General features: G+C 42.9%; 1 protein-coding gene across 2 annotated transcripts in view; it reads left to right on the top strand.

Moving 5' to 3' along the window:
• The window catches only part of pum3 (pumilio RNA-binding family member 3), a 50,118-nt gene that overhangs the window by 20,690 nt on the left and 17,323 nt on the right, over nt 1-12,105 (top strand). For both annotated transcript variants that reach the window (XM_072281753.1, XM_072281754.1), the window contains exons 8-9: nt 1,949-2,123; nt 5,356-5,459. In XM_072281753.1, the coding sequence (XP_072137854.1) occupies nt 1,949-2,123; nt 5,356-5,459 (279 nt within the window). The remainder of the gene's footprint in view (nt 1-1,948; nt 2,124-5,355; nt 5,460-12,105) is intronic.

The following is a 12,105-nucleotide window of genomic DNA, read 5'->3' as shown; positions in this document are numbered from 1 at the left end:
TTGGTCACCTGACCTCGACTGCCCAATCAGCTGCTTTCTGCTGAGTCTGAGCTATTCAAATCTTGATTGTCTAATCAACGGCTTTCTGCTGATCTATTCAAATCTTGATTGACTTGATTGCACAGACCAACTGCCAAAACTGCCAGAACCTCTCGAGTCAAAGCCGCAAAGCTCCACTCCTTCACTGGCCCACTCATGCACTGGCCGCTTTCCACTTAAGCTTTTAAGGTATTGAAATGTGACAGGTGGGAGTGAGCTTGTACCTGTGATTCCGAAATGTTAAGTCCTTTGTTTTTTTATCACATCAGCATGGTATACTCCTGAGCAGACAAAAGACACGGTATAGGCCAGGGGTCCCCAACCTTTTTTGCAGTGCGGACCAGTTTATTATTGACAATATTCTTGCGGACCGGCTGACCCCTGGGGGGTGGGGGGCGGGGGTAGGGTTGCCAACGGACAAGAGTAGCAGTCAAATACCTTGTGTTTACCCAGAGAAAGACTACAATCACCATGAAGCCTTGCGCGGGCACCAGTGCACATGCATGTACTTGCCAATGATTTTTTTTTTCTGCAAATCGTTTTTGGCGATTCTGTTCGGTGGGGGGGGGGGGTGTTAATCACGGCCGGAATATAGGTGAAGTGGCTAATACACTCAATTTCGTTTTTAAAAGGGTTTATCTAACGAATTTAATATTAAACACACAGCGCATATTTTCCTCGCATGAATATAGTGATAAGTCCATTATCAGGGGAGCTTGAAGAAAGTGTTGAACAAACTACCAGTAGAAGTGGTAGAGGCAAGTTCGATATTACCATTTAAAGAAAAATTGGATACGTATATGGACAGGAAAGGAATGGAGGGTTATGGGCTGAGTGCAGGTCGGTGGGACTAGGTGAGAGTAGCGTTCGGCACGGACTAGAAGGGCCAAGATGGCCTGTTTCCGTGCTGTAATTGTTATATGGTTATATAAGTCACTTATAAGTCAATAGCATCATAACATTTTAAGTAACATTTGGATATTAAACAGCGCATATTTTCCTCGTATGAGTGTATAAAATCATTACAACACACCAATATCGCTGAATCAGTGGGAGCCCTGGGCTTGTTTTCCTGCAACAAGACGGTCCCATCGAGGGGTGTTGGGAGACAGCGATACTCGAAGGGGGTTCCTTATGTCCAGTCTATTCCGCAATTTAGTTTTCATTGCATTCATCGCAGAAAACTTCACTTCGCAGAAAAATGTTGGAAACGGAAGCAACTTTTGCAGTGCTTTCGTGGCTATCTCAGGATATTCAGCCTTGACTTTGATCCAGAATGCCGGCAGGGATGTTATGTCAAACATACTTTTCAGCCCGCCGTCATTTGCAAGCTCGAGGAGTTGATCTCCTTCCCACGCTGACACAGATGACGCGCAGGTAACGACCTCGCGTGCGTTCAAGCTCAACAGTGGCCGTGACAGGGAATGAGGAAAGGTGCAGCTGACTCCTATCGCCAAATCATATCGTTTTCTCACGGCCTGGTAGCACATGCTTTGCGGCCCGGTGGTTGGGGACCACTGGTATAGGCCCAATAGTTCATAAATCTGTAATTCAGGCCTTTATAGATATCTCACCTCCTAGACCCATTGTGCTGAAGACCATAAACGCACAGCTCAGTCAACATGTTCACATACAAGTGAAACTATAAATCAGAGGATAATTTAAAAGTGCTGTCTAGTTTAGCAAATAACATTTAGACTTTGTATTGTCAGAGTAAGACAAATGTCAATTACTCTTCATTAATCTCAACTAAATCTTGATTCATTTGTTAGCAAATATATTTTTCAAAATTAATTGATTTTGAGTAATAGGTGAAAATTCTAAATGTGAAGTTATGAAAGAAAGTCTTTTGTTGGCAATGCGAGTTATTGAGTAAAACCTAGATTTAATGTGCGGTTTCTTTTTGTAGAAATAAGAAACAAGTAGCTGAGGTAATTAAAAGCTTCAAAGGTGAAGTGAAGAGGTTGCTGCGACATTCGGAGGCATCAGCAGTTGTGGAATATGCGTATAATGACAAAGCAGTATTAGAACAAAGGAATATGTTAACTGAAGAGCTATATGGAAATACATTCATGATTTGCAAGGTAAGTTTTAACCCATTTGCTGTCTGCTGCTCCTTAAAGTAAAAAAAATCCATTCTCGCTGTGTCATTCTAACTCAGAGTCAGAGCAATGCAGCACAGATATAGGCCTTGCATCTCAACCAGTAAGTCCATGCCCGCCCCAATACCCACCCATCTATCTCAATTTCCTGCACTCGGCCCATATCCTCTAAGCCTCACCCCTCTGTGTACCTACATAAGTGTTTTTTAAATGATACTGTTGTACCTACCTCAACCACTTTCTCTGGCAGTTCAGTCCATGTACTCACCATCCTTTGCATGAGAAAGTTGCTCCTTTGAGTCCCTTCTAAAATTTTCCCCTCTCGCCTTGAATGTATGCCCCCTAGGTTTGCACTCCCTGGAGAAAAGACTGTTCTTATTCACCTTATCTATGCCGCTCATAATTTTAAACTTTTCTGTAAGTCTCACATTCTCCAATATTCCATGGAATAAAGACCTAGTCTGGGTAATCTCTCCCCATCGCTCAGTCTCTCTGGTCCTGGCAACATCCTCAAATCTTTTCTTCATTTTTTGCAGCTTAAGCGTGTCTTTCCTATAACAGTGTGCCCAAAGCTGAGGGCCAGTCTTTTGAAAAACAGCACTTTTTTTTTTGTACTCTAGATGCTTAGGAAATAACAGTTCCACCTTTTCTCCATTATAACCCTCACTGTCAGTTGTTTCTTTATTCTTGTGCAGTCCTTCCTTCTGTATTACTACACCATGTAATTGACACCCATATTCAAACACAATGCAGACCAATGATTCTCAGATTTTTATTTTTGTTTGGCACACCAGTATCCTGTATTCTCTGTAACTTGCCTAAGTTCCATCTGACCATAGGAAAGGGCTTGTATTTGAAAAGTCCAGTCGCTATTTAGTACGTGGGGAATAGGATGTTGTGGAACCACGTAGGCAAGCACATGTTTGTGTGTCCTGATTATCTCACCTTCTGACTGAACTATTACATGAAAATCAGTATCAGGACATCTTTTCAAGAGGAGTGAACCCTCACAAGGTGTCAGGCCCTAATGGTGTACCTGGTAGGGCATAACAAACCCGTGCTAACCCAACTGGTTGGAGTATTCAAGGCTATCTTCAGTCTCTCACTGCTGCAATTGGAGGTTCCTACCTACTTCAAAAAGACGACGATTATACTGGTGCCCAAAGAGCAGGGTGAGTTGCCTCAGCGACTATTGCCCAGTATCACTCACATCTACTTTGATGAAGTGCTTTGAGAATTAACTCTTGTCAGAGTAAGGACCTAGGCCCACTGCAGTTTGCCTACTACCACACCTGGTTTGCAGCAGATGCTGAAATTTCACTAGTTGTCCATTTGGCTTTGGACCACTTGGGCAACAGCAGTACCTATGTCAGGCTGCTGTTTATTGACTACAGCTCAGCGTTCAACACCAGCATCCTCAGTATTAATCAACAAACTTCAAAAGCTGGGACACTGTACTTCCTTCTGCAACTAGATCCTTGCCTTTCTCATCAGAAATAGCATCTCCTTCTCGATGACAATCAACACAGGCACATTTCAAGGATGTGTGTTTAGCCCATTGCTCTGTTTTGCCCACATTCATGACTGTGTGGCTCGGCACAGCTCAAATGCCATCTATATACTTATCGATAACACAACTGTTGGCAGAATCTCAGATGATGACGAGGTGGTGTACAGGAGTGAGCAAGCTCAGCTGGTTGAGAAGTTTTGTAATAACAACCTTGTACTCAATGTCAGTAAGACAAAGGAATGAATTATGGACTTCAGGAAGGGGAAAATTAGGAGAATACACAGCAGTTCTCATCAAGGGGTCAGCAGCGAAAAGGGTGAGCAGCTTCAAGTCCTGGGTGTCAGCATCTTTGAAGATCTATCCTGGGCCCAACATTTTGATGAAATTACGAAAAAGACTCACTGTTGGGTATATTTTATTCGGGGGTTGAGGAGACACTCAAAGACACTCGCAAATTTCTACATTTGTATAGTGGAGAGTATTCTGATTGATTGCATCATTGTATGCAGATGTGAAATCCATAGGATTACAGTATCATTATCACACTTAGAATTTTCACCTTAGCCAGTTTCATTATGGGCACTAGCCTCCCTACCATCAAAGTCATTTTCAGATGTCTCAAGAAGCAGCATCCACTATGAAGGGCCCTCACCATCCAGCACAACCCATCTTCTGGTTACTGCCACTAGTAAGGAGGTACAGGATCTTGAAGATGTTATAGGAGCAGATTCTTCCCCTTTACCATTGGATTTTTTAATATGTAATTTATTGTAATATTTAGGTATTGCTCCTGCAAAGCAACAAATTTCACAACCCATGTCAGTGATAATAAAACTGATTCTGAACAATCAATATTGCAGCATGCAGCAGTGAACGCTAGGATCTTACAGGTTTGGTGTATTGGACTGCAGTTTGCAGGCACTATGTTCTGCTTTAATCCAGTTTAGATTGGTGATTGTAATAAAGTTAACTAGTAGAATTATTAATTTTTTTGCACATAGCATATGGAATGGATTTTGCATGCTGTAACTTGTGGTTAAGGATGGATATTTTAACCACTTTCTCAATAGTGCAGCTTATTCTCTAGGCAAGTATGTAATGAGTTTTTAAATGAACATAGTTGGCGTTTCAGTCATCAACTGTGCTTTTTTTCCATAGGTGCAGCCTGGCCTGCTGAGTTCCTCCAGCATTTTGTGTATGTTGCTGGGATTTTCAGCATCTGCAGATTTTCTCTTGTTTATGAGTTTTTAAATATTTCATTCTACTTGCAGTAAATGTAATTTCCTCAAGATTAATGTTGGAAGTATCAGCATAAGTATGAATTAGTATTTTTTTATTCCCCTTACAAATTTATTCAGGTGTAGGCTTGTGTACATTATTCCTGCTAAATTACAGAATTTTATTCATCCTGGCATTCAGATTACTGCTCAAATATGAATAAGAACAAATGTAACACATTAATGCACTAAATTGGCTTAAGCAATTTTCATAGTAATTAAGAAATGTCTACCTGTAAAATTGTGGAAGGAAATTTCAACCATTGAAGAAAAATATTATGTTGACTTCACTACTAATGAATTTATATTATATAGCTTGGGCTGTATTTCCCTGTATATTTAGTTAAGATGCCTTCTTCTGAAACAGATTTCTAAAAGATTTTAGTCAATTTTATTTTAATAAATTGTTAACATTTTTGTCTGTTAGTCATCATTTTGTTCAACATTGGATAAAGTTCTGGAGTCTAATCCTGACAAGCGAGAAGGAATAATGGAAGAAATGAAAAAGATCCTTACACCTATGGCACAAAAGTAAGATGACTATTAATGATTTTATAAGTTATCATATTTAAATTCCATTGAAATCAGTGACCTTTCTGCATTATTTTGCAAAATAATGTTTTCTCTTATCAAGGATGTGAATGAATTTTCTGATATTTGCTGACTTCAACCCATTGACTGATATGAAAGTTTTTATAAAAAGTCCAGCTCATAGTGTTCATTGGACATGAAGGTGAAGGAAAAGGCAAACCCAAGAGAGTATCATATCTCTTCTATAGCATTTTGCTCTTCTGTATGCTATACCCTCATTTATTTTTAGAGTTCAATTTCATGCTCTATTGAACTAATAAAGAATTATGTCAGGAGCTTTCAAAAAATCTGGCCAGCCAGCCTTGTTCCATCTTTTTTTAACAGTTTCATTTAATATCAGAGAATGTATCCAATATACAATCTGAAATTCTTGTTCTTCGCAGACATCCACAAAAACAGAAGAGTGCCTCGAAGAATGAGTGACAGTAAAAACATTAGAACCTCAATGCCCGCACTCCCCCCTCCCATGCACAAGTAGCAGCAGAGCAACAACCCTCCCCCCATTTATTTCAGCAAAAAAACATCAGCACCCACCACCCATCAAGCAAGCAATTGCAAAGCCTCCGAGAAAGATCTTGACTTGGAGTACAACAAAAACTAATTGTTCACCCAACAATTCAACATACCACAGGATCACTCTCTCCCTAATAAACAAGACAGACAAAAAATACTCACTGATTTATGGTGTAAAGCATGCCAAGTCGCTTGCTTTTCCGAGTTCTCTGACTTGAGAATTGGCAGCAAACTCTTCCCCCACTGTCGAGAGAGATTGACCGAGTATAGAACTCTCCGACAACTGATCCGCTGCTCCCGATATTCTGTTTTCTTCCATAATGCTTCAGCCGGCAGCACCGGCATAGAACTGGCTCGTCATCAGGACCACAAAGCCTCGGAACCCCGAAGGCACAGTCGTCTTCTAGGCCGCGTCCTTAAGATATAGAAAAGCGGCTGGTCGTTGAGCCCCAGGAGTAGGTCCCATCACCACAAAGAACCAAAGTTTGCGTGTAGCTCTAGTTCAGGGTCTTTGACAGAACCCTATCCACCTTGAAAAGGGGAGAGAGAGACTTTAAAGGTAGAAATTAAGCTGTTTCTGCAGATGAGCTCGAAGAAGTTGCTGTCTAGCATCATCGTACCTCCACCCATCACTTTGCTAATGTGGTTTATAATTTTACATAATCTATCAACTTGAACACACTTTCAAAATTAATCATAACATTGTAGAAAGTTATGACACAGAAGGAAGCTATTTAGACATTTCTATCACTGGCCAAAAAGAGGTATTGAGGCTAATTTTTACTTTCCAATTCCTTGAGCAAGTGAAATTATCATCTACACAAAATACTCTGCAGATGCTGGGGTCAAAGCAACACTCACAACACGCTGGAGGAACTCAGCAGGTCGGGCAGCATCCGTGGAAACGATGAGTCGATGTTTCGGGCTGGAGCCCTTCATCAGGACTGTAGAGGGAAGGGGCAGAGGCCCTATAAAGAAGATGGGGGGAGGGTGGGAAGGAGAAACCTGGTAGGTTCCAGGTGAAAAACCAGTAAGGGGAAAGATAAAGGGGTGGGGGAGGGGAAGCAGGGGGATGATAGGCAGGATAGGTGAAGAAGGAATAGGGGAAAACACAATGGGTAGTAGAAGGAGGCGGAACCATGAGGGAGGTACTAGGCAGTTGACTTACCGGAAGTTGGAGAATTCTATGTTCATACCAAGGGGCTGGAGACTACCTAGATGGTATGAGGTGTTGCTCCTCCAACCTGAGTTTAGCCTCATCATGGCAGTAGAAGAGGCCATGTATGGACATATCTGAATGGGAATGGGAAGCAGAGTTGAAATGGGTGGCTACTGGGAGATCCTGTCTGTTTTGGCGGAGGGAGCGGAGGTGCTAGACGAAGCGGTCCCCCAATCTGCATCGGGTTTCACCGATGTAGAGGAGGCTGCACCGGATGCAATAGATGACCCCAACAGACTCACAAGTGAAGTTTTGCCTCACCTGAAAGGACTATTTGGGGCCCTGAATGGTGGCAAGAGAGGAGGTGTAGGGACAGGTGTAGCACTTACGCTTACATGGATAAGTGCTGGGTGGGAGATCCGTGAGGAGGGACCGATCCCTGTGGAAAATGGAGAGTGGTGGAAAGGGAAAGATGTGCTTAGTGGTGGGGTCCTGTTGAAGGTGGCGGAAGTTGCGGAGGATAATGTGCTGGATCCAGAGGCTGGTGGGGTGGTAGGTGAGGACAAGGGGAACTCTGACCCTGTTGTGGTGGCGGGAGGATGGGGTGCGGGCCAAAGTGGGGAGGAGATGCGGGTGAGGGCATCGTTGATGACGGTAGCAGGGGAACCACGATCCTTAAAGAAAGGGGACATTTGAGATGTCCTGGAATGGAAAGCCTCATCCTGGGAGCAGGTGCGGCGGAGATGGAGGAACTGGGAATAGAGAATGGCATTTTTGCATTTGGCGGGGTGGGAGGAGGTATAGTTGAGGTAGTTGTGAGAGTCAGTGGGCTTGTAGAAGATGTCAGTGGACAGTCTGTCTCCAGAGATGAAGACCAAGAGATCGAGAAAGGGGAGAGAAGTGTCCGAGATAGACCGAGTGAATTTGAGGGCTAGGTGGAAGTTTGAAGTAAATTCGATGAAATTGACGAGCTCAGCATGGGTGCAGGAAGCAACACCAATGTAGTCGTCAGTGTACCAAAGGAAGAGTTGGGGAGCAGTACCAGAATAGGTTTGGAGCACAGACTGTTCCACATAACCAACGAAGAGGCAGGCATAGCTGGGACCAATGTGAGTTCCCATAGCTACACCCTTAGTCTGAAGAAAGTGGGAAGAGCCAAAAGAGAAGTTTAAGTGTGAGAACCAGTTCCGCCAACCGGAGGAGGGTAGTGGTGGTGGGGAACTGGTGAGGTCTATTATCTAGGAAGTAGTGGAGGGCTTTGAGGCCTTCTTGATGGGGAATGGAGGTGTATAAAGATTGGACATCCATAGTGAAAATGAAGCAGTCGGGACCGGGGAACTGGAAGTTATTGAAGAGGTGGAGGGCATGGGATGTATCCCGGATGTAGGTGGGGAGGGACTGAACTATGGGTGACAAAATGGAGTCCAGGTAGGCAGACACAAGTTCGGTGAGACAGGAGCAGGCAGAAACTATGGGTCTACCGGGACAGTCAGGCTTGTGGATCTTGGGGAGGAGGTAAAACTGAGTGGTACGGGATGTGGGAATTATGAGTTTAGCGGCTAAGGACGGAGTTGATAAGGGCGGTGATGGTACGGGAGACAATGGTTTGATGTTTTTTTGGTGGGGTCCTGTTCCAGGGGTAAGTTAAGAGGAGGTGTCAGAGAGCTGCAATTTGGCCTCAGTGAGGTAGAGGTCCGTCCGCCAAACTACTATGGCGCCACCTTTGTCAGCGGGTTTGATGGTGAGGTTGGGATTAGTGTGGAGGGCAGTGCGTTCAGGGGGAGTGAGGTTGGAACAGGAGAGGAGTGGTGAAGTTGAGATGGTTGATGTCACGGCGACGGGAGATAAAAAGATCAAGTGCAGCTAGAGGGCCCGGGTGGGGTGTCCAAGAGGAGGAGGAGGGTTGAAGACAGGAGAAGGGGTCATCAGTAGAGGGAGGGGAATCCTTGCCGAAGAAGTAGGCTCGGAGACGTAGGCAATGGAAGAAGAGTTCAGCATCATGGCGGGCACGGAACTCACTGAAGTGTGGATGGAGGGGGACAAAAGTGAGGCCCTTGCTAAGGACAGAACGTTCTGCCTCAGAGAGGGGAAGGTCAGAGGGGATGGTGAAGACATGGCAAGGGTTGGGGCTGGGGTCAGAGGAGGGTGAAGAGTGGGAGGTCTCAGGAGGGAGAGGGGAGTTGGGATATTCAGGGTGAGTGGGGTTAGGGGGTTTTCACCTGGAACCTACCAGCCTTCTCCTTCCCACCCTCCCCCACCTTCTTTATAGGGCCTCTGCCCCTTCCCTCTACAGTCCTGACGAAGGGTTCCAGCCCGAAACGTTGACTCATCGTTTCCACGGATGCTGCCCGACCTGCTGAGTTCCTCCAGCGTGTTGTGAGTGTTACGAAATTATCATCTAAATACTTTAGTTGTGTTGAAGGTTTCTATTCAGCTATGCCTTGAGACCTTCAGATTCAGCATTCCTTTCCCACTCATTCTGGGTAACAAAATTCCACTCTCATCCATTCTTTTCAATTATTTTTCTGAATCTATTTCAACAAAAAGTAAATGTCCTTGCTATGTTTGCCTGTTTTATCAGCTTTTCAGAACTGTTTATGCATTTAAATCACCCCCAATCTGCCCCATTTCATAGATAAATACTCCAGGAACATAGGCCTTGTCAATAATTGAACTTCTCAATCCTGATGATAGCCTCATTACTTATAAATCCTGTAGCTTCGCTATATTTGTTTTACATTGCAATCAACAAAACTGAATGCAGAACATTTCTATTGCCCCAATTACTTATGCAGTTTTGGCTGGGCCTGGATAGTCATGCTAAAGAAATGGATAATTCATTTTCTTTGTTTGACCCCGAAAAGACTGAGAAAAGAGGTGGTATCATGCATTATTTTGTGTCCCTATGTGACTCAATAGATTGACTTCTCTAGACTTCAGTGCAGCTCCAGGTTATCCTGGGATGATTTTTCATGCTGCATAGTTGTTCCTGGAATGCAAGCTGGATTTCAAGAAAGGGTAAGGCACATACTTCTGTTGCAAACAAGAGATTCTGTAGATGCTGGAAATACAGATTGCCCACACAAAATGCTGGAGGAACTTTGCAGGTCAGGCAGCATCTAGGGAGAGGAATGAGCAATTGATGTTTCAGGCCAAGACCCTTCAGGAATTCTCTTGTCCCTTTGAAACTGCATTTTGTTTTATTTCTGCTCATGTATATTGCCTTTGATTGTTGTTTTCTTGCATCTTCTTCAGTGGCCTCATTCAGAGTCAGAATCAGGTTTATTATCATCAGCATGTGACATGAAATTTGTTAACTTAGCAGCAGCAGTTCAATGCAATACATAATCTAGCAGAGAGAAAAAAATAATAATAAGATAAAAAATAATAAATAAACAAGTAAATCGATTGCATATATTCAATAGATTTTTATAAAACATGCAAAAACAGAAATACTGTATATTTAAAAGAAAGTGTCCAAAGACTCAATGTCCATTTAGGAATCAGATGGCGGAGGGGAAGAAGTTGTTCCTGAATCACTGAGGTGTGCCTTTAGGCTTCCTGTACCTCCTACCTGATGGTAACTGAGAAAAGGGCATGCCCTGGGTGCTGAACATCCTTAATAATGGACACTGCCTTTCTGAGACACCACTCCCTAAAGATGTCCTGGGTACTTTGTAAGCTAGTACCCAAGATGGAGCTGACTAGACTTACAACCTTCTGCAGCTTCTTTCGGTCCTGTGCAGTATTCCTCCATACCATTCAGTGATGTAGCCTGTCAGAATACTCTCCACAGTACAACTATAGAAGTTCTTGAGTGTATTTGTTGACATGCCAAATCTCTTCAAGCTCCTAATAAAGTATAGTATAGCCGCTGTCTTACCTTCTTCAAAACTACATCAATATTCCACCTGAACTGTCCCTAGTGTTCCTCATGGTCCTCTGTGTTTTGAGTTTCATTAGAGGTGAATTCCTGATCCAACACTCCCCCGGATCAACCTGATTCTGGAACTGTGTTGTTAAACCTCTCTGCAAAGTTTAACATAATTTTATTATCAAAGTACATATATGCCACTATATATAACCCTGAGATTCATTTCCTTGTGAGCAATCACAGTAAATACAGAGAACACAAAAGAATCAATGAAAGACTGCAGCCAACAGAACAAACTGTGCAAATACAAAAAAAAGAAAAAAACAAAATAAATTTAAAAAAACAATAATATGAAGAACATGAGATGAAGAGTCCTTGAAAGTGAGTGCATAGATTGTAGGAATAGTTCAGTGATATGGTAAGTGAAGTTATCCTACTGGTTCAAGAGCCTGATGGGTTGTGGGTAATAAGTGTTCCTGAACCTGGTGGTGTGGGTCCTGAGGCTCCTGTACCACCTTTCTGATGGTAGCAGTGAGAGGAGAGCAGGGCCTGGATGATAGGGCTCTTTACGTTAGATGCTGCTTTCCTGTGCTAGTGCTCCGTGTTGATGTGCTCAATGGTGGGGAGGGCTTTACCTGTGTTGGACTGGGTTATATCCACTAATTTTTGTAGGTTTTTCCATTTGACGGCATTGGTGTTTCCATACCAGGTCCTGATGCAACCAGTCAATATCCTGTGCACCACACATCTCTAAATGTATTAAGTAGTTTCTTTTGATATTGGCTTTTCATCAATATCTTTAGTTACGTGCTCCTTTTCTGATTGATTCTGACTAATGGCTTCTTGCTATTTGACTGGATTCCTTTATTTTGAACATACAGTATTATACACAAAATATTTATAACTTTGCTATGCAAACTTAAAGTAGAATAAGATTCAAGTACATTTATTGTCAATGAATGTATAAATTATACAACATTTAGATTTGCTTGCTCACAGGTAGCACAAAGCAAGAAACCCAAAAGAACCCAATTAAAGAA

Source organism: Mobula birostris, chromosome 17 (genome assembly GCF_030028105.1).
Source record: "Mobula birostris isolate sMobBir1 chromosome 17, sMobBir1.hap1, whole genome shotgun sequence".
NCBI lineage: Eukaryota > Metazoa > Chordata > Chondrichthyes > Myliobatiformes > Myliobatidae > Mobula > Mobula birostris.
This window is presented reverse-complemented; position numbering and strand designations above follow the sequence as displayed.